This window comes from Choloepus didactylus, chromosome 17 (assembly GCF_015220235.1).
Source record: "Choloepus didactylus isolate mChoDid1 chromosome 17, mChoDid1.pri, whole genome shotgun sequence".
Taxonomy (NCBI): domain Eukaryota; kingdom Metazoa; phylum Chordata; class Mammalia; order Pilosa; family Megalonychidae; genus Choloepus; species Choloepus didactylus.
In genome coordinates, this window is record NC_051323.1 from 68,335,852 (window position 1) to 68,358,644 (window position 22,793).

Genomic DNA, 22,793 nt, shown 5'->3' on the forward strand with positions numbered 1-22,793 from the left:
AAAACAGCCATTTAATATGTGTTCATGACTTCCCCAGAGAAGGTGGGTGGAGCTGAGGTCTGGGTGTTGGCTGCCTCACAGGTGCCCGTGACCTTCCTGACAGCCACAACCAGACTGTCCCCCGGTGTTTTGGAATTTGCCCCTGTACTTGCTCTCCTAGCTGCTTCCCTCTGTTCCCCGCTACCACCTCTACAGCTGCCCCCGCCCCGCCTCACCCGAGTTACTGCCCCAAATCCCTCTTGCCCCTCTCTCCCCCCTTCCAACTATTCCAGTCAGAGATCTTTCTACATGAGTGTCCTTGGAGCACTGTCCAGCAAGAGTTCTTTAATGGTCCCCCCTCCTCTGTCAGAATAAAATCTCCACGCCTGAGTGTGGTAGATGAAACCCTTTCTGATCTAAGCCAGTGGTTCTCAACTGCGGATGTGCATTAGAAACCCCTCGGGTTCCTTAGAGTCTGGCTCTGGAAGTCTGCTGGGCATCAGGTCGGTCTACGAAGCAGCCAGGGCTAGAACCAGGTTCTAACCCCTTCGGTTTGCTCCAGGCACAAGTTTTGCCAGACTTGGCTGCTCCAGGGGGCCCTTGCAACCTGGGATCGGAGCCTTGCAAATGTTACTCCCAGTGGCTAGGCAGGCCCTGCTCCCTCCCCACCCAGCTCGATTTTACTCCTTCATCTGGACCTGAGGGCAGAGGTGCACCTTCTCTGGGCCATCGTCGTGTGGACAAGGCCTTGTCCTCTGGCACTCCAGTTGTGGCCAACATAATTTTGGAAAGGGCACTGTTTTTCTTTACAGACTTTTCAGACAATTTCAATACCTCTGCAGTAAGATTCCTCTTAACATCAGGATGAACCATATGAAACTGCAGATGTGACATTTTTTGATTTGCAAAAGCAGCAATTTCATATGGCTCAACCTAATATTTAAGGAAGGATTATGGAAGTTACTCAAGATAATTTAAAAAAGAAAACAAAATCTTTAATTGAGCTTTAATTTCTCTGAGATTATATTCCATAAACAATACAAATACCATCCACTGGACCAGTGGGTTTCAAACTTTACTGTGCATACAAATCAAGGAGGGATCTTGTTAAAATGGTCCCTAGAAGGTCTGGGGACCACACTGTGTGGCAGGCATTAGACTACACAAGAGGAGCCACACGAAAATATTCACCTAAAAAAGTCATGTTAACAATATTCTAAAATCACTAGTGGAATACAACAAAAATGTTTCTCTATTCTACGTACGGGTACTAAGATCAATCTTTGGGTTTCAGTTTTTCCATGTGTGATTAATTATAAAGCCTCATTTAATTTATAGGCTTTTGATAACAAAAAAAAATAAAGCATGATTTTTACAACATGGTAATATTTAAGAGCTTCTAAAAAACTTGTCTATTTCTGAGAGTGAAAAAAAAGATCACCTTTGGAGGAATTCTTCTGAAGTTCTACTGCAATGCATAAACCTTTGATTTTGTATGATCCTTTTGAGTCTTATCTCCGTGACAAAGGGCAAAGCTATTTTATATGTTTTGGTCTCCTGAAATGCACTTGTCACTTGTATATAAGTTCACAATGGTTAACACTTAATGAATAACAAGTTAATACTTTTCTTGTAGCTAGAGAAGGAAAAGGACCAATCTTCAATCTAAACATGCTTCCAATTAATTATCATAAATATTTAAGTTTACCCCACACACAACTTCTAAAACTACGGAAATAGTTTGTCTTCTTTATATACAATAAATATTAAAGTCATACCAATATATTAAAATATCATTTATAATTATGCATCTGTTAGGCTGAGAACAAGCATGATATTCCAGTGGACTAATTAAGAGGATTAAAAGGAATGTAAAGTTTGGTAATTTGCAAGGAAAAGAGGAGGAGCCCCTGAATAATTTTATGAACAGCTGATGTAATTCAAATAGAGTCAGCAAGTGACGTAAAACATCTCCCTGAGAGTCTGGGAGCTCCCCTCGATCTGGGACCCTTGTTGGCCCCTTAGGGGGTGCTGATGGAATGACAGCCGAGCTCTACAGACAGGAGGCCTCGGAAAAGGCCCATGAAACCATTTCCCCATAGATTAATGTAATATTGCCTCTGTTCTCTGGAGCAAAGTTAAAAGAAAGTAAAATGATTTTCCATGCAAGACACTACAGAGTCAAGTTCCTTAGACACGGCAGGCCACCAGACTCTTGTTCCACATCACGCTTTCATCTTCGAAGCATTCCTTGCTCTGGTCACCGTCGGGTTGTACCACCACCAGGATGAGGCAGGAAGCAGACCCTCCTGCTTCTATCCATGTAGACTTCCTCAGACTGCAGCAACTCAGCTCTCTCCAGGGAGCAGGCCTCAGAGGCAGGAGCACAGGGAGCAGCTCGCAGGGCTTGTGTTTCCCCTATTCTAAGGTATGATCGTTGAGAGTTGGGAAAACTGCAGCAGATTGTGAAGACACGCACAATTTCAACAGACAGTTCAAATTTGGTCAGCCATTAATAAAAAAGTAACTGAGATTATGTTAATCAAAACCAGTAATGCCGCAGTGTGATCCTTTCTCTACCTCCATAAGAAATGGCAAAGGGTGTTTATTAAAATACAATAGATTTCTGGGCCTCAGCCAGCTCCACTCAGTCAGTCTCTGGCATCTGCATTTCAGCCAGCTCCCCAGAGGACGTGTATGTCCACTAAGATCCAACTACCATTCATAACCTTGTGAAGACTTCAGAGAGATACGGGGTGGTTTTAATAAAGCAGCTGCTTGAATATCAAGGATTTTAATAGCAGAAAAGCTCACTCTCAGCTTATGGAATGTTCCAGCCAAATGGCATTTTATTAATGCATAAGTTTATTATTATTTCCTAGGAAAATCCTTGTGGTTTCTTTCCTTTTTCCACAAGTCATGTTCTGTTATTCCAATACTTCTCTATCCTGTAGCTGGTAGCTTTTTCGCCCTTGACAATTTTTGCCTCACTGGCTCAGATGGGAAGATAAAACTTGCAGGTAAACGTGTGATACCATCTCCTTTGGCAAATCTTTACTTCTATACCAACGGGCCAACGTGCCCAATCGTGACTTCTGAACCTACCTCAGGCAGGCACAGCGGAAGGCTGGTGTAGACGTGTACCAACAGAGCACATCCATCCAGAAGTAAGTTTTCCATAACCACCACCCACCCTGTCCCTGCCACCCTTTTCCTTATGACCTCTGTCCCTGTTTCACCCACCTTGAACTTTGTTTCTTCGCAATGTTCCAATCCATTCTACTTACTTTTTAAGGGACCACTGCTGACGCCGCTGTAATGAGGTCTATTGAGCGATATGACGAGAACAGCCATCAAGGCTAAGGCAGCTCCCAGGCTGGGGGGGCCGCAGGGACTCACCTCCTGGACAACCCCCGAGAGCAGGGGGGTGAGGATGCGGCCCACGGCCGTCACCGACTGCCCCACCCCGATGAGCGAGCCGCTGGCCTGGGCCCCGCCCACCCGCAGCTGGAGGTCCGTGATGGAGACCCTGCCCAGGGCGGTGGAGAAGGACAGGAGGGTGGAGGAGAGGCCCACGACCCCCATGGTGGGGGCTGTGGAGTAGAGCAGCAGCACCAGGAAGGTCAGCAGGCTGGAGTGCAGCAGGATGGCGTGGGAGTTGTGCTTGTACAGCCTGAGGATCGGCCCCAGGACAAAGCCAGACAGGGCCCCCAGGGCGCTGCTGTAACTGATGAGGTAGCCTGTCGTCTTGGGCCTGACCCCAAAGCGCTTCTCCAGGGCCAGGACAAAATTACTGTAGTAGAGCATGACGGCCATGGCCATCAGCAAGCGCACTAAAAATATGTCCCAGAGTTCAGAACAGATCAGGGTCTTCATGTCCCGCAGCACCGACAGGACTTCCGACCAGGGCGGCCGAGGTGCCTTCCCTCGTGGGGAGGCCCCCGGGGTTGCGGCTGCATCCTGCGCTTTATCTGCTGTCTTTCCCGAAAGTACTTCGCTCTTACCCAGTCGCAGACCATTCTTCGTAGTGTTGGATTGTACTTCACTCCACGGAAACAGCCAAACAAGACCTGTTAAAATGACACAAGAACTGGCATTCACACAATGTCTCCTCAGGGATAAGCAGTGATTTGTATTAGATACTAATCTGTACTTATAGAGTATTCCAGTTTTCACCATTCCCATAGCTCGTTCTATTCCACTGCAATGGCAGGATTCTGGCAAAAGACACTTGATCCTTACTTTTTTTTTTTTTTTGTATACTATAAAATATTTGCTTTTTTCTCCCCAGCCCAATGGCCTATGACGATTTCTTATATCCCATCATTTCATATGTACATTCTTATGCTCTACATTTTAAATTCTTCCCTTCATTGACTTTCTACTTCTCTTCCTAACACCATCTGCTATCCATCCATCCATCCATCCACCCACCCACCCACTCAACATTCAGTCTTCATGGAGTGCTTTCTAAGTGCTAAATCCTGGGCTAAACACTAGGAATATATTAACAAAGACAAGGCCTATAAAATCCTTGCCCTCAGGGAACTGAAGCCTAAAAGGGGGCTCAGACAAGCATACAGGCAATTAGACTGCAGTGCCAGTGCTACGTTGGAGGAACAACAGGGTGTGTGTCTGGGGACAGCTGGACTGCACAACCATCAGAAAGCTTGGCTCCTCCTCCCAGACACAACCTGCAAGACGTCAGGGGGTGCCCACCTCACAGACCATGACAGAGGACCCTCAGCAACATCTGATGCCCATTCAGATAATCCCCCCACCCCCCATGACCGGTCTGGTTCTGCCTCTGTTGTTTTATTTATCCCACGCCAGCCAAGTAAAGGACCTCTCGCCAACCCACGCCCAAAGACTGTCTCAAAATTGCATTCAAACCTGCCAAACTTATCTCTACTGATTTGTTGGTTCTTTACTACTTAGAAGTTAAACTTGGACCAGTGACTATTTTTCAACAATGCTTAACTTTAATAGCATATGGGTTTTCTCCAAATACAGTGTAACTATTTCAGCCAGGTGCTAATTTATGAGAGAAAACTAACCATGTAAGCAAGCCGATCTAGAGTTTTCATGTTTGTATCTTTAAAAGGTCGCCTGAAAGTTTAATGGAATCTTGATAAAAATGTGAAGAAATTGTTGCTGATGGATTGAAAGGAAAAGTATTATTAAAATAATACTTAAAATGATAATGATAGCAATGGATATTTATTCTGTGTTTACCATGTGCAAGGCGATGTGGTAAATGGTTTACATGCAAAACCTCTTACAGTTTTCATTAACACACTGAATTCTGTTATCTCCATCTCATAGATGAGGAAACTAAGGCACAGAGTAAATTGCCCAAGGCCACACAATCAAATGGCAAAGCAGGGATTCGGACCCAAATCTGTCTGACTCCAGAGTTTGAGTTCCTAACTATGAGAAGAGAAATCACGGAGAAAAAAAGACATGCAATGGCCTTCTTATGCAAAGTGGCAGATCCAAGCAAGGTTACAAGAAGCTGAGAGGAGGAAAGGATAAAGGGAAACAGCTATAGTCACTGGGGAGAAAAATATGGCAAAATTGGACTGAACAAATAGCAATACACAGCATTTACAGGACGTGAATAGCCCATATCTCTTCTTCTGCTCTTTTTCTATTCACAGCAGCCTGGTTTGTTTGAGTAGCAGAATGAATTGTGTCCAGTCCAAAGCAGTGCTGTCCAGTAAAATTTTCTGCAGAGATGGAAATGTTCTATGCCTGCACTGTCCACTATGATAGCCGCTAAGCACAGGTGGCTGTTAAGCAGTTGAAATGTGGTTAATGAGAATGAGGAACTGAATTTATGGCTAAATTTCAATATAAATGCAATGACATTGCATAAAATAAAACTTTCAGCTCTTCAGTTGCACCTCTAGCTAGTGGCTAGCTAGTGGCTAGCACACTGCACAGCACAGGTCTAAACCATTCAGATAATTTCATTTCCTGGGTCAGCGACTGGTCTAGGAGTGGCCATGTGGCTAGTTCTGAAAAATGAGAAAATCAAGCAGAAGTCTGCTGGGAGGGGCTTGGGGAAAAACCCTTGCTTATAAAAATGGACACACTCAAGTTGTACAACCCTCTTATCCATTTGCCCCGCCTCTTTGTTTTTTTTCCTGCCTGGAATGGACGTGATGCTTGGAAGCATAAGGGCATCTTGTGTTTATGAACTAATACGCACGAGGATACAGACTAATTCATTATAGACATCAAGGCAGAAAAACAGAAAGAAGCTGAATCCATGACAGCACTGAGAGCTGCATCAGCCCAGGCCTGCCAACCTCCAGATTTCTTCAGTAAAGAAAATAAAGCCACTATGGTTGGGAAGTCTGCAGGTGAATGTATTCCTAACTGACTCAGACTCATTCACAGGCTTAGGTTAGGGCAAAATATTAATCCTATTATTGTAAAATCAAAAACAGAACTCCATGTGCATTTTCCATGTTAATATGACTTCTGAATTTGAGTGATAATCAAATTCATGTACCTTCCTTTATATATAAAGGCACCTAGACACACCAACTGGACATGTGTGTGAAGTCACTTTATGGAGATTTACACTGATCCATTATGTACCCTCCTCAGAGGCCTCACCTCCTGGCAGAAAATCCTAAAGTATTCCAAGGAAGGTGGGGATTAAACTCATCAACTTTGCCTCCTGAGTCTGATAATCTAACCCGACATGGAATTCGTCACCCAACATGGAGCCAAGAATATGAAGATTCAAAAGTTCCAGTACAGTACAAGACCACGACATTTAAGGATAACTGAACAACATGTATATCCTCTTGCTTATGAAGTTGTTTATCTAAGGACCTGCCATATGCCAGTCTCTGGTCTAGGCAAAGAAGATGCATGCACAGGGGTTTGATTATAAACCGTGATGAGAAGTCACTGGAGGGTCTTCAGTAAAGGATGACAAGCTCCGACTTTCATTTATGAAAGATGAGTCTGCCTACCCCAAGAAAAACAAATTGTCAGGGGATAAGAGAAAAGCAGACAGACTGATTTGTATGAGTACAAAAACCAAACAAATGTCTCATGAGTAAATGTCAACTTACCCGCGTTCAGAATGAAGACAGAAAAACAGATGAAGGCTGTTATATAAAAGCCACCCTCTAATTCAGTAAGATATCCACCAACCATGGGGCCCAAGGTGAAGCCCAAGCTTGAGGCCATATTGAACTGTCCGATGACCAGTGGCCGTTCCTTCTCTGTCACCAGATCAGAGAGCAGAGCCCTTGAGATCGAAAGTGTGTGTTTAAAAATACCTGTTAGGGAACAATATACATGTTCAGTTAACTTCTACAGCATCAAGTATCTTGCACATAATCCCAGAGATCTGCCTTTCCTTTCAGCTTCTAAGGTCTGCAGGTTCCATCCAACTGGGCTGGTCGCCTGCTCTCTGTCAGGCACCACGATCCTGGTGGTTACCCTCTCTCTGGTGACCAAGCTCTAAGCCCTTGGCTTTCCGCTCCTTCCAAGACTTCCTGCATCCCCAGTCCCCTCTGTCATCCAACTGCAATTCATGGTTATTTCCATAAACAGATTTATTACAATCATTCATTCATTCTTTATTCATTCACTCAATCAAAAAGTATTCACTGCATGCCTACCATATGCTGGCCCTGATCTTGACACTGGGCAGGACTGGGGGGGGCAGGCAGGGAATATGCCAGACTCTCATGCACTAGCTCTGTAGTTTTGAACAAGTCAGTAGAGGCCTGGCAGATGCTTAGTACTCAGTAAACTGTAGCTGCTGCTGCTATTGTTATAATTGCTGTTGATGTTATACTTCCTTGAAGGAAGCTCTAATCAAAGGGACAGTAATGAGCAGGAACAGGCTCTTTAAGCATCACCCATGGGTAAAAACCATATTATAATATATATTCAGCAAAAATTAGAGTGAAAACACCCCCTCTCTGACACACACAGAGGCAAGAACTCACCCACAGGGACTCTAGCCAGGGCAAACAGGAACATGTTGGTAGATGCTCCAAGAATGAGATATCCCAGGGCACTGAGCAGCATGCATGCCAGCAAGGAAGACTGTCTGCCAACCACATCACTCCAGCAGCCCTGAGAAAAGCAAGAGGCGGAGAAAGTTCTTGGACCTGCTGTAAAATAACCACTATGCAAATGGATCCAGTGGAAATAAGGCAGGTGTAAGATCCTGGGATGCTCAGTTCTGTCATGCCATCTGCCAGAGTAAGTTATTTTCTCTGACATTCGCACAGAGTTAGTGGGAAAATACAAAACAGTTTTCTTGCTCTCCAACCCCCCCCCCCCCCCCAAATAACCTTGAAAAACCAAAGAAAGCATCAGTGATGCTCTGGGAACTAAGAATGGCTGGAGAGATGGTAACACGTAATTTATAAAGCCTCAGTTTTGTCTTCATTCTTATTACTTTTTAAGACTAAATCCCTCAGTAACCATGTTCATTGTTTAGAAATTTAGAAAAAAACTGAAAAATAAAAGGAAGAATATAAAAATAACCCATAATCTACACATGATATTTGTGCCAGTTTGGATGTATTATGTCCCCGCCAAACGCCATCATGTCTGATGCAATCTCGTGGGGGCAGATGTATTAGTGTTGATTAGGTTGGAACCTATTGGTTCAGTGTTTTCATGGAGACGTGACTCAGTCAGCTCTGGGCTAGACCCTTCATTGGATTATTTCCATGGAGGTGTTGCCACACCCATTCAGGGTGGGTCTTTATTGGATCACTGGAGTACTTTTAAAAGAGTCACACAGGCCCAGAAGCAGAGCAACTGAGAATGACATTTTGAAGAGCAGCTGCAGCTAAGAGAGGACAAAACACCCCCAAACACCCCAAGAGCAACACTTTGGAGAATGCCATTTTGAAACACAACCTGGGGGCAAGCAGACACCAGCCATGTGCCTTCCCAGCTAACAGAGGTTTTCCGATGCCAAGGGCCTTTCTCCAGTGAAGGTACCCTTTGTTGATGCCTTACTTTGGATACTTTATGGCCTTAAGTCTATAACTTTGTAACCAAATAAACCCCCTTTATAAAAGCCAATCCATTTTGGGTGTTTGCAAAAGGGCAGCATTAGCAAACTGAAACAATATTTTAAACAAAATGGCCATACTGCACACACTATTTTGTAACTTGATTTTTCACTTACACTGTCTTGAACATCATTCCATGTCATTAAAAATTTTCCTTTGTTGATCATATTCCATATTCAAATATTTTTGGGTTCTTTTCAATTTTTCAAAAATATAAATAAAACTATAATAAGCATCCTCATAGCAAAATCTTTGCAAACAGCCTGGAATATTTCCTCAGAATAAATTCCTAGGATTGGAATTGCTAGGTTAAAGGGTATGTGTATTTTAAGGCTTTTGCATACACTGACAAATTATTCTCCAGAAAGCTCCATCATCCCACCAACAGTGTAATTATAAGAGTCTCCAATTCCCATATGCCAGTCAATACTGTCATCCATTAAAAAAAAAAAGGTGCAAATTTGTTAAGTGACATCTTTTATTATGTTAATTTACTTTTAAATTTCTTTCTGATTAGATGAATTTTTTTTTTTCCCCTTTTCTTCATTAGGTACTGGCCCATTTGCACTTTCTATCGAGAGAAGCAAGCCTTATAAATGTGTCTGCCAGTTATAATTTGCACATCTGAGAAGCCAAGCATAGAGTCCCTTCTGGACTGTTCTTCATGGAAGTAAAGATTCTCGGTCACACCAGGGAGGTGGCCCAGGGTAGAAAAAGCTTGTCCAGTAGGGAACAATCTGGTGGTGGAGACAAGTTGAACCTCCAGAGCCTCTCTCTAGGGCAGTTTGATTCTGCACAGGGAGCACAAGCTGAGAGGCACATGAAGGAGGAAACTAAGCAGAAGCAGGTGAGGAAGAAGGAAGAGAGGAAGGCAGCAGTGTGCTCCATGGAGACCCAACATTCCCCAAGGATGGGTCATGGATATCTTGTGCAATAAAGAGCAGCCATGTGAGCAGAGCTCAAGGGTCACCCTTTCAGCTTCCTATTCAATATTCATTCTTCTTTGCTTATGTACTCTCAGTACCCCACAGCAACATGTGGGGCTCAAAGCAAGCCTTCCTTGTGGCCTGAAAGTTCTGGCTTACAAAAGTGCAGTCAGCAGTCACTGGATGAGGTTTCTGGGAAAGTTCTTTAAAGGTAGGATAGGATGGTGGCAAACCCAGCCTTTTGCTCTTCATCCTTCTTCTTGCTCAGAACATTCCCACAATGCTGAAGACTTAGCAGCCATCTAGCTAAGGAAGGCTGAGCAAAGTGACAACAGGGGCCTGGGTCTCTGGTGGCACCCAGACACTTGGACAGCCCTGGGTGCTAACCTGTAGTCCTCCTTGCTTTTTCTTTTTTTTCTTCTTTTTTTTAAAATTCAGTTTTATTGAGATATATTCACATACCATACCATCATCCATGGGGTACAATCAATAGTTCACAGTACCATCACATAGTTGTGCATTCATCACCCCAATCTATTTTTGAACATTTTCCTTATACCAGAAAGAATCAGAATAAGAATAAAAAATAAAAATAAAAGAGAACACCCAAATCATCCCCCCCCATCCCACCCTCTTTTTCATTTAGCTTTTGTCCCCATTTATCTACTCATCCATCCATACACTGGATAAACAGAGTGTGAGCCACAAGGTTTTCACAATCACACTGTAACCCCTTGTAATCTACACTGTTATACAATCATCTTCAAGAGTCAAGGCTACTGGGTTGGAGTTTGGTAGTTTCAGGTATTTACTTCTAGCTATTCCAATACATTAAAACCTAAAAACTGTTGTCTATATAGTGTGTAAGAATGTCCACCAGAGTGACCTCTTGACTCCATTTGAAATCTCTCAGCACTGAAGCTTTATTTCATTCCATTTTGCATTCCCCTTTTGGTCAAGAAGATGTTCTCAATTCCATGATGCCGGGTCCAGATTCATCCCTGGGAGTCATATCCTGCGTTGCCAGGGACATTTACACCCCTGGGAGTCAGGTCCCACATGGGGGAGGGCAGCAAGATCACCTGCGAAGGTGGCTTAGTTAGAGAGAGAGGACCACATCTGAGCAACAAAGAGGCACTCAGGGAGAGACTCTTAGGCACAATTATAAGCAGATTTAGCCTCTCCTTTGCAGTAACAAGCTCCATAAGGGCAAGCCCCAAGACAGAGAGCTCAGCATACCAAGCAGTCAGTCCTCGATGTTTGTGAGAACATCAGCAACAATCCAGGGGAGGAAGTCCAACACCTCTGCATCCTCCCCCAGCTCCTTAGGAGGGCCCCAAATATATATTTTTATTCTCTGCCCAAATTACTTTGGGATGTGTTGCTATTTCACTCTAACCTATACAGACCTGCCATATCTCACTTCCTATTCAAAGTTCCATTTAATTGTGGTGTTTGAACAAACTGACTGTAGAAGTTATATTGTTTAGAAAATATAGATCCTACACCTAATAAACATCTCTTCCCTTGGTCTCACATGGAAGTTGAAGTTTTAACACACAATCAGTTTCAACCTTTACCCTTTGGCCTGACAGCTTTTTCTTTTACAGCTCTGCCAGGTACTCCATTACTCATGGGTGGACACAAGCCTAACTGATATGCCCAATTCCACCAGACCATTGCCACAGTGACCCCTAGTACATATTGAGGTTCTAGGTGGGGCTTTGTTTGAAAAAAGTGTAATTGCCTTAAAATAAAAGGGAAACACCATAATAATAACAGGGCATTGTCTGAGAAGGGTCAACAATAAGATCCCCAGTGCTGTGTGACACCCCGAATGACCCCAATTCCTGAGCAACCTGCTGGTCTCCATTAGGCCTGGCTGGGAGGCATCGGAGCCTGCTTCCTGCTTGCCTCCTTCCTCAGTTATGTTCAATAACTCTTCCTTACCCTACTCAACTCTGTAACCTGAGCCTGTCTCACTTCTTTGCCAAAAGCCAACTATACCTGCTCTTAATGCCCTTTCCCCATTTTGATTGGCTTGTCTTTTTCTCAAGGACCTAAATGATCTCTTAGAAGGATATAAAATATTAGAAAGCTACTTTATAAAATATTTTGAGTTAAATCCTATAAAATACCGCCAGCCACTGCTTCTCAGCCTTTTGGCTAAGATCAAGAGTAGTATCTGTTCTTATTAGTTTAATAAAAGTACTGCCACCCTCTACAAATGTCACCAGTCCTTCCCCCAACTGTCATTTCAGTGGATTTTTAGACATTTCTGACACTCTCTTGATCTGGGTAAGAACACCAATACAAGTTATGCCCCGGGCTCTGGGCCAGGATGCCTGGGTTAAACTCTGAATTCTGTCATTCCCCAGCCCCTGGCCTCAGACACATCACTTAACCTCTCCGTGCCTCAGTTCCCCCAACACTTACAAGGTGCTTCACATAAAATGAATCATTAAAGACTAACAACCACTCTCTGAAGCCAGTTATTATACAGATTAAATGAAATAAAGTGCTCAGAACAGGGTCTGACACATAGTAAGCACTTAATAAATGCTGGCCATATTTATTAAAATACTTAATACTATAAGAATATTAGTCAAAAGATTTGTTCAGAAACAGAATTAAAATATGTACACATAAAAGTACTGATTAAAAAGGAAATTTTAATTCTTCTCTATTGGAAGGATTTCTAAAAGAAAGTTCTCATTAAAGTTTAATATGAAGATATATGAAGTGTGCTTTGTAAGCACAAATCATAAAGCAAAAGATCAATTTGAAACTGAGGGTAGGGCCATAGTTGGTGAGAATAATTCACATTCATAAAATACGAAGTGCCAGGTGCTTTGGTGAGTGTTGGTGATAAAAGATAAATAAAACCTGGCTTTTATTCTCCTGGAGGTCAGAGTCCAGTAGGAGAGAAGCACTTCAATAGCTAAAATACATTGTGACTTAACTGCTCTAATATACATATGCACATCAAGTACTTGGGCAGTGAATTTCCAAATAAAGCAGATAAGGCATTTGCTAAGATGTAGCTCAAATTTTTCTCTCAAAAGAAAGAAAATGAAACATGATACTTTATCCTACAAGCAAATACACTCTCTTGCATAATCTGGTACTCTAGTTATCTGTTTACTTTTTTAGATTACCAAAGTAATGACTTTTAGGAAACAAAGAATATGGGCTTCGAGTCTGGATACCTAGATTAGGTGGCTGAGTCATGTTACTCTGTGCATCTTAATTTCCTCCTATATAAAATGGGAATGACAAACTACTTTGCTGGGTTAGAGTAAAGATTAAATAAGAATAGTTTTACTGTTATTATGCAAATTTAACATGGGAAATAATAATAAAATAAATTAGGGACCAGCTATTTACTTAGTTAAGAATTCATTATGGGATCTCTTTAGTGATCTCTCCTTGTACATTTAAAACATGAATGCATTAAAAAACATTTTTCCAACAACGCTTGGGAAACCCAAGTATGATACATCTTGTTCACCAAATGTGAGATTGCCAGGCGAGCTATTTAGACCAAGGTCACTAGTGATCAATCAGTATCACTAAATTGTTTCATGGGGCATTGTGGTGTTCTGAGGCCTCAAGACCAAAGTGGCCGGAATAGAAGGCAAGAGGGAGATAGAAGGGAGAGAACAGTTAAGGATTTTAAGTTCAAACATTTGAGAGGTTTGGAGAATGACAAGATCAGCTCTGAGTCTTCTACTCGATATTGCCTATATACAACCAACCATTCCAAATGGCTACTTTTGTATAGACACTTGTGTTTTATAATTAACAAAGTGTATAGTTCAAAATGCACAACTTCAAACAGAATCCTAGAAGTCTGAAGGGATTTAATGATTTCCCATTAATTGGAACAATTAAAAAGGCATTATGTCTTGTATATGCCCTTTTCTTTTGGTAAAGATTTAGCAGGGAATGTAGAAAGAACATGCTGTAATAAAAAGAGTGGGTTCTAGTCCCACATCTTAACAAATTCAACGTGCTCCACTCAGAAAAAGCCACTCAGCCCTTTAGACTTATGTCTTCCTGTATGTCAGATTAGCAGGATTGATAAAGGAAAGGTTCTTGTTGATCCAACAACACTCTGCATTCTAATCATCTTCATGTCTACTTTTTAGGAAAGCCCTCACTTTTTCTACAGCAATGATTGATAACCCTCAGAGACAAATGACTATATGTTCAATATGTGTCACCAAATGAAAGATAACTTACCACCAATGTGCTAGAAAAGAGTTGTAAAATGCCATAGGAGGAGCCTGCAAAAAACATCAATAATGTAAATAAAATCAGCTAGGTCCATGACAGAAATGGATTAACGTGGCAGCAATTACATGGAAAGTAATGGGAAAAGACCAATTTTTAAAAAGCAAATTGCTGTACATCTATTTTCTTTTTGGCAGTTGGAGAAGTATAAGTGATATGAAATTTAATAAAAGGTCCTCAAAATAAAATTGAGGGAACACAGAGAAAATAAAGGCAAGAGTCAATCTTAGGGACCCTGAGAGAGAGTGCTCCTTCCATTATGTAAGAATTATATAACTCTGAATTATAAGAATCCAAGAGAAATACTCAAATACTCGGTGAAGGAGAAATCAGCATCTTGGAAAAATTCTTCTATATACCTTACAATTTTAACATTAGCCCATGTATCTCTAACATTTTACAATTTTATAAAATGCTGTAATTTTATAAAGAACATACAAAGTTTTACTCAATGCTTTTACCCCCATTATATCATGTAACATGTCTTTTCTGCAGTTCATGAAAACCTTCTTGCTACTGGATAGTCCCATATAACTCCAGGAAAACTTCTTGAGGGAAGTAAAAAAATCATGGCATGGACTGGACTTACAAATACCATGTGTAAAACTGTACCAAAATAATTGCTTATCCAGTTTATGAGAGAGGCAAGCCTTATTGGTCTTATCAATTTCTCATTAAGTACCATATTCCCTGTGTTAGCATTTTTTACCCACACCCTGCTATCCTTGCCTCTTACATAAGCCAGTGACTTTTGATGGAATTCATATGCTGCACAGGCAGAGACCCCCACAGCCCTCTCAGATGTGTTGGTGGTTGTGCTGGAAGTTTCCAACTGATTTGCCCAGGCTCACCCAATCCCCTTCCCTCAAGGTATTATTTCTTTAGATGATGATTCTCTGATCTCACATTAGATTACAGGTCCCCATACGCAGGAGTCCACACCCACCCTTTAAAATACCCAGCCAGCTCCTTGAGGGGGTCGATAAGTACCTGCTGTGTAACTGATGATATGGGGCTCAGGGATAACACTCAAACCCTCAAAACTCTCCGGACTGAGGTAGTCTAGATGAACTACATTTACCCCAGAGTGATATTTTTAAAAATTCTGGAAATTCGTTTTATCCACTTCCCATTTACCTTTGATTAACATTAGCTGTAAGACTGATTTGTTTTCAGGGGCTCAGTTCAGGAGATATAAAATTCAGGGCTCTGAAAACAAGCACTACTAACCACGCACCTATTATTCCAGCAACTGTAGGGCTTGCTCCCAGAGACTTGACGTGAAGGCTTAATAAAGGAACAACCATGCTCACACCAAACAAATCCTAAAAGAAAACAAAGTATCTGTTAACACAAATTAGCAACTGAGGTGTAAGGGTTTTTAACCAGTGATGCTAAAATTATAAACTTATTTTAAAAATAAAGCTAAGATCTAGAATTTTGAGCAAACCAGAAACCATAATTGGATTCTACAGTATGCCTTACTAATTAGGTTAAAGTTATCAAGGAATCTGAATACAATATGTTATAATAACAGTAGCCACTTGCAACTGCCAGATTATATTGATCTAGAATCCATTTTGATTTTAGCTTTTTTGTAAGAGACCCTTAACATTCATGGAGCATGTGTTAGAGAAGTTCTCACCAAAAACAATAAAGAACATCCAAATTTTCCATGGGTAGTGAAGTGGGAAAGGAGGTAGTGATTATGCACATTTGTTGATGAAAGAGCACTTCTTTTAATATTAATATTCTCCTGGAGTTAGGGAAGGTGACAAAGGTCTTAGACTTACAAAGTAATACCTGAGAAACAGGTCTCAAAAAAGCAGGTAGGAGAGAGAAAGCGGAGGTACTGGGGGAAGGCCAATGTCCTGCAGACAAATCACAGAAGCTTCATGGACTTTGGAGTCAGATACACAGTTCTCAATTCTGGCCCGGGCACTTATAAAGCATGTGCCCTTGTCAAGTTATTTAACATTACCAAGCTTCAGCACTGTCATCTGTAAAAAATGGTGATAATAATACCTGCCTTGTAGAAATTTGAGGAGCATAAAATGACATAATGGTTGAGAAGGGTCTTACATACAATAGAAACTCAGATATATTCTCTTTTTCTCTTTTCTTCCATCCTGGGGATAATTACTGATCCTTTTCCTAGGTCATCTGAGATAACAGAAAGACTGTCAATTTTTCCTTTAAGTTTTGTGCTCATTCTTACTTCACTTGGTTACCTGCTACAACTGGTTTAGGGGAAGAAAATATATTAGCATATATACACACACTTTTCTTTATATTCAACCTGAATTCCTTCTCCTATAATTCTGGTTAGCCTGAAGGAAAGAATATGCACCAAAAATATATTTTCTTTGGACCCAGAGTGACTCTTTTTACTCTTTCCTCTTCCAGTAGCTGCACATTCACCTAATTATAGAAACCTGAACTTCCTAATACACTCGTTTTTGTTTTTTGTTTTTGTTTTTAATTCAGTTTTATTGAAATATATTCACATACCATACAATCATCCATGGTATACAATCAACAGTTCACAGTACGATCATACAGTTATGCATTCATCACCACAATCTATTTCTGAACATTTTCCTTACATCAGAAAGAATAAGAACAAAAAATAAAAGTAAAAAAAGAACACCCAAACCATCCCCCCATCCCACCCTATTTGTCATTTAGTTTTTATCCCAATTTTTCTACTCATCCATCCATACACTAAAGGGAGTGTGATCCACAAGGTTTTCACAATCACACTGTCACCCCTTGTAATCTACATTACTACATAATCATCTTCAGAAGTCCAGACTACTGGGTTGGAGTTTGGTAGTTTCAGGTGTTTACTTCTAGCTATTCCAATACATTAAAACCTAAGAGGTGTTATCTATATAGTGCATAAGAATGTCCACCAGAGTGACCTCTCGACTCCATTTGAAATCTCTCAGCCACTGAAAAACTATTTCGTCTCATTTTGCATCCCCGTTTTGGTCAAGAAGATATTCTCAATCCCATGATGCCGGGTCCAGATTCATCCCCGGGAGTCATATCCTGCCTTGCCAGGGAGATTTACACCCCTGGGAGTCGGGTCCCACGTAGAGGGGAGGGCAGTGATTTCACCTGCCAAGGTGGCTCAGTTAGAGAGAGGGCCACATCTGAGCAACAAAGAGGTACTCGGGGGAGACTCTTAGGCACAATTACATGGAAGTTTAGTCTCTCCTTTGCAGTAACGAGCTTCATAAGGGCAAGTCCCACGATTGAGGGCTTAGCACATCAAACTGCCAGTCCCAATGTTTGTGACAACATCAACACCAGTCCAGGTGAGGAAGCCCAACACTTCTGCACCTTCCTCCAGCTCCTTGGGGTGGGGGGGTGGGGAGGGCTGTAAATATATTTTTTATTCTCTGCCCAAATTACTTTGGGATGTGTCACTATTTCACTCTAACCTATACTAACCTACTGTATCTCACTTCCTATTCAAAGTTCCATGTAATTGTGGTGTTTGAACAAACCGATTGTAGAGTTATACTGTTTAGAAAATACAGATCCTGAACCAAATAGACACCTCTTCCCTTGGTCTCACATGGAAGTTGAAGTTTTAAAACACAGTCAGTTTCGACCTTTACCCTTTGGCCTGGTTTGCCCTAGTCTTAACCAGATCTGCTTCACTCATATCACTAATTGAAGTCTGGGCTCTTTTTCAGCCTTTTTTTTTTAACAGTTGCTGTATGCACTAATACTGGCATTCATATCTGCCGAACTCTAGCTCTGAGTTTCACGTGTCTCAGAGATACACATTGTTCCAGAGACCAATGAGGTTATACACTAAGGGATCAGCATCTCAAGGTTTAGAGACAGGCATTACAATTCAGGAACAGAGTTGACTGCTGTAAGAGCTTACAATCTAGGGACTATTACAATAATCATGTCCACGTTAGGCTATGTTCTAAGATTTAATTCTGAGTTTACACATTGTAGTTAGTCCATATTAGTGAGGCATTATAGTGTTTGCCTTTATTTCTGCTGTACTTCACTCAAATACTGTGTACAGGATCCATTCACCTCATTGTGTGTCTCACAGCTTTACTTCTTCTTGTAGTTGCTCAATATTCCATTGTATGCATATGCCACAGTTCACCATTCTGTTTCTCAGTCTATGTACCCTTAGGTCACCTCCACCCATTGCAAATCATGATTACTGTCTCCATGAACAACAGTTTGCAAATGTCCATTCATGTCTCTGCTCTCAGATCTTCAAATGACATACCCCATAATGAGGTTGCAGGACCTTAAGGTCCCCACATACTTAACTTTTTGTGGAACCACCACACTGACCTTCAGAAAGGCTACACCATTCTACCTGCTCATCAACGGTAGATAGGTACATCCCTCTCACCATGCTTTCTCCAATACTTTTACTCCTATATATATTTTTCCTACAATTTTATAGTTATATTCACATACCATACATTTATCCATAGTGTACAATCAGTTGTTCATGGTATCATCATAAAGTTGTATATTTATCACCACAATCATCACTTGAACATATTATTACAAGAAAAAAATTTTTTTTAGCAATAATAAAAAAGATGATAAAAAGAAAAATAACATGTTACACAATAAAATATAATAGTAAGGACAGAAAATAACACCACTACCAAGAATCCCATATTCCTCCCCTATATCCTCTTCTCATATACACTTAGCATTGGCATATTGCCTTTGTTACATTTAGTGGAGGTATATTACAATGTTACTGTTGACCATAGACTCCAGTTTGCTTTGATTATGTTTTTTCCTGAATACATCCCTTTTTCAACACTTTACATGGCTGATATTCATTTGCTCTCCCACATGCAAAAACATTTTTATATTTGTATATTTAGTAACAGTCATTGGCCACTCCAGTTTTTGCCAAGTTATACAGTTCCAGTCTTCATCATCTATCTTTACCTCTGGTGTCATACATTCTCCTATCCCACCTCTTCCAGCTTTACTTACAGACATCTTTGTTCGGTGTACTTACAATACTGTGCTACCATCACACAGTATTATGCTATCTATTTCTGGATCTATACAATCAATCCTAAACATTCTGTAGTCCTTCAGCATCAAAAGCCTGGTTTCTGCCCTCTTTCTATCTCCTGGTCACCTGTGTTGTCAGCTTTTAACTCCCAAAGTTTGTTCACTAATGTCTGTTCATATTAGTGAGACCGTACAGAATCTGTCCTTTTGTTTCTGGCTAACTTCACTCAACATAATGTCCTCAAGGGTCATCCACATTATTATATGATCCATGTCTTTGTTCTGTCTTACAGCTGCATAATATTCCATCAAGTGTATATACCACAGTTTGTTTATCCACTCATCCGTTGATGGACATTTGGGCTGTTTCCGTCTCTTGGCAATTGTGAATAATGCTGCAATAAACATCGGTTTACAAATGTCTATTTGTGTCTTAAGTTTCAGTTCCTCTGAGTATATACCTAGCAATGGAATAGCTGGGTCCTACAGCAAATCTATGTTTAGTTTCCTGAGGAACCTCCACACTGTCTTCCAGAGTGGTTCATCATTCTACATTCCCACCAACAATGAACAAGTGTACCTCTTTCTCCACATCCTCTCTAGCACTTGTCATTTTCTGTTTTTTTGGATAATGGCCATTCTGATAGGTGTGAGATGATAGCTCATTGTGGTTTTGGTTTGTATTTCCTTAATAGCCAGTGAAGTTGAGCATTTTTTCATGTTTTTGAGCCATTTGTATTTCCTCTTCAGAAAAATGTCTGTCCATGTCTTTTGCCCATTTTTCAATTGGATTATTTGTCTTTCTGTTATTGAGATGTAGGATTCCTTTATATATTTGGGATATTAGACCCTTATCTGATATGTGGTTTCCAAATATCATCTCCCATTGTGTAGGTTGCCTTTTTACTTTTCTGACAAAGTCCTTTGATGTACAAAAGTGTTTAATTTTGAGGAGATCCCATTTATCTATTCGTTCTTTGGTTGCTCGCGCCTTGGGTGTGAGGTCTAAGAAACCACCTCCTATCACAAGATCTTTAAGATATTGCCCTACATTTTCTTCTAAGAGTTTTATGGTCTTGATGCTAATGTTTAGGTCTTTGATCCATTTCGAGTTAATTTTTGTATAAGGTGTGAGATAGGCTTCCTCTTTCTTCCTAATACACTCTTAAGTGGCCCTTTTTCATAGTGACATCCTCAGATGGCCACATCTCTAATATCCAGCGATCTTAATAGCTAATAAATGTACACTAGCCAAACTATTGTTTATTATTTCAATTTTAAGATTATTTAAAATTTCTTTTTGGCCTGAGCCAATTTCTCTTGGGCTTTACTGTCAGCTTTGTCCATCAGCTTATTGATGTTTGTGTCATTTAAAAAATTCATAATGCATCAGCCACCTATTGAGTCTCACGGGTCTTTTAGAAAAGAAAACTCAGTTGTCCAACAAGTTTTTTTCTTTTTTTTTTTTCAAAAAAAAAAAAAAATTCCCAGTGTTGCCTGTCATTTAATATTCATATGGTTATTCAAAATAAAGGATGGAAGAGAAAGATTTAAGTAGCCACCAATGGTGGAAGGTAAAATATGAAAATAGTGACTTGGAAGCAAAAAGTTATTGGTCTTATTTTAGCACTTTGTGAGCCTGAAAAATACTATCTTTTCCCTAGGAGGCTGGCTGCTGACTCTTTCCTGTCAGGAAGTTCTGTTCCAGAACTGTCTTCTTTTAATATAAAGGGTAACTTCTCTCTTCTTCTGAATGCTTCTCCCAAACTGCTATTTTTGCATGCTCTTCAAATTTTGCAACTGGCAGTGAAACTATTTATAAGGTAATCAGGTCAAAAAGGGGCCATTTAAACTTCTAAACTAAAATCTACATCTTCCAATGGAAACTCATGAATAAATGAATAGATTCAAAAGGTTCAGAAAACTTTTCAGGATAGGAACTCAAAGATTTCAGGATTACTGGACTAACCAGATAAAAATGAATTACCATCTGAAATGGAATGCAAATCTCACCAGGTATCTGGAGGAAAGAAGGGACTTGAAATCATAGATTTTATCACTAAAAAAGGACTAAAGGGTCATCTCAGTCTTCCTTACAAAACAAATTAAAACCCAGAAGTAGAGAAAAGAGCCAAAAACACCAGAATATTTTGGCAAATGAATTCTTTCATCTTGTTCCTTTCTTCCTTCAATTGGAAGCAATTTTCCAAAAGGTATAATATTCCTTATATGTCACCCAATAAAGAACCATTAGACTCTTCAAGAAAACTCAAAGATGCATTTATTTCAACTGTTTACATTTTTCCATCAAAAAAAAAAAAAATCCTTAATCTCTTTTTCTTTGGGGAAAATCTTACATTTTTTTCCTAAAGATATTAGCTATTTAATGATTCTCTTGAATACATTATTAATGTTATTAAAATCTTACAGGAGGCTTGCTAAATTAGACTCACTATGTGGACAGCATATATAAACATACGAGAAGCTCTGAACATTCAAATCTGTATTAGAAGGCAGACCATAATGAATTATCTGTGAATTTCTTTGTTTTATTGTAAAACCCAAATAAGCTAAACTCTTTTTGAATTTTAGATCATAGGTTTCCCAAACTGTCTAAACCTCAGTCTGGACTTCCCAAGTAAGGGCCCAAATCCTTCTCACCCAGCAAAAGCAGCCCAAGGACCTTCTGAGATGGGACAGCAGGGGCTTGAGGTCCCCATCTCCTACCAGTGGGTGGATGACACACAACTCCCTTTCCAAGTTTAAACAACCACCCAAACTCACTGGTTTTGAATTCTGGGTGGCTGGAATGGAGACTGGAAGAAGCACCTGCAATCTAAGACTAAACCAAGAAAAACAGATTTAAAGAATGCAGGTCAGAAGTAGGCATTGAGTCTGGAGGTCAGGAAGGGTCAGGGTGCAGGCTGGGGCCACAATGTTACCTGCAGGCAGAGAAATTATCTCTAAACTGGCACCCTCCCCGAGTGCGTCATGGTCTTGGGTTTACAGCCATTCGGTGAAAACAGCTTCATCATGGTCTTCACAGCTATTAATTCAACACAGAAGCTTTACAGGCTGTTGAAAAGGTACCACTTTAAGAGGGTTTGCATGATGGGGGTGGGGAGAAGACTGCCTCCCTGCTCTCCCAGCCAAGCATCTGCACAATATCCTAACTCTAGAGAGGCCTCAGACCATGGAGAAGTAGTGATCTTGGGCTGAAATTGGGCAAAAACAGTAATTCCTCTTTGCCAGGGCTCAGTGCCATCGGCCACCACCTGCTGGGCCTCAGGAGGAAGTCTTTTCCCACTGACAGCTTAACCTGACTAGCTCCTCTGGCCCTCAGGATATGTTCTCAGGCCCAGCAAAGAGGAAATCCTACTGGCTCCCTGTCCCAATTCTCTTCTCACTTGGATTAGCTCACAGACAAGGCAACTGAACCAAGCCTAGACAAGGAAAGGGAGGAATGGAGGTGGATTTAGGGTTTCCCAAGCTA

The 22,793-nt window shown here is 40.9% G+C and overlaps 1 protein-coding gene and 1 pseudogene across 3 annotated transcripts in view; one reads left to right on the forward strand and one right to left on the reverse strand.

The window, feature by feature from the left end:
• MFSD9 (major facilitator superfamily domain containing 9) overlaps positions 1-22,793 on the reverse strand; it is an 81,797-nt gene that overhangs the window by 57,857 nt on the left and 1,147 nt on the right. For 2 of the 3 annotated variants that reach the window (XM_037806690.1, XM_037806692.1), the window contains exons 2-6: positions 15,507-15,594; positions 14,219-14,262; positions 7,962-8,091; positions 7,074-7,283; positions 3,267-4,049 (exon numbers count right to left, since the gene is read on the reverse strand). In XM_037806690.1, the coding sequence (XP_037662618.1) occupies positions 3,267-4,049; positions 7,074-7,283; positions 7,962-8,091; positions 14,219-14,262; positions 15,507-15,594 (1,255 nt within the window). Of the gene's footprint in view, positions 1-968; positions 4,050-7,073; positions 7,284-7,961; positions 8,092-14,218; positions 14,263-15,506; positions 15,595-22,793 lie in introns of those variants that run through there. The other variant, XM_037806691.1, reaches the window with a different exon arrangement.
• LOC119512984 lies at positions 12,120-12,263 on the forward strand (annotated as a pseudogene).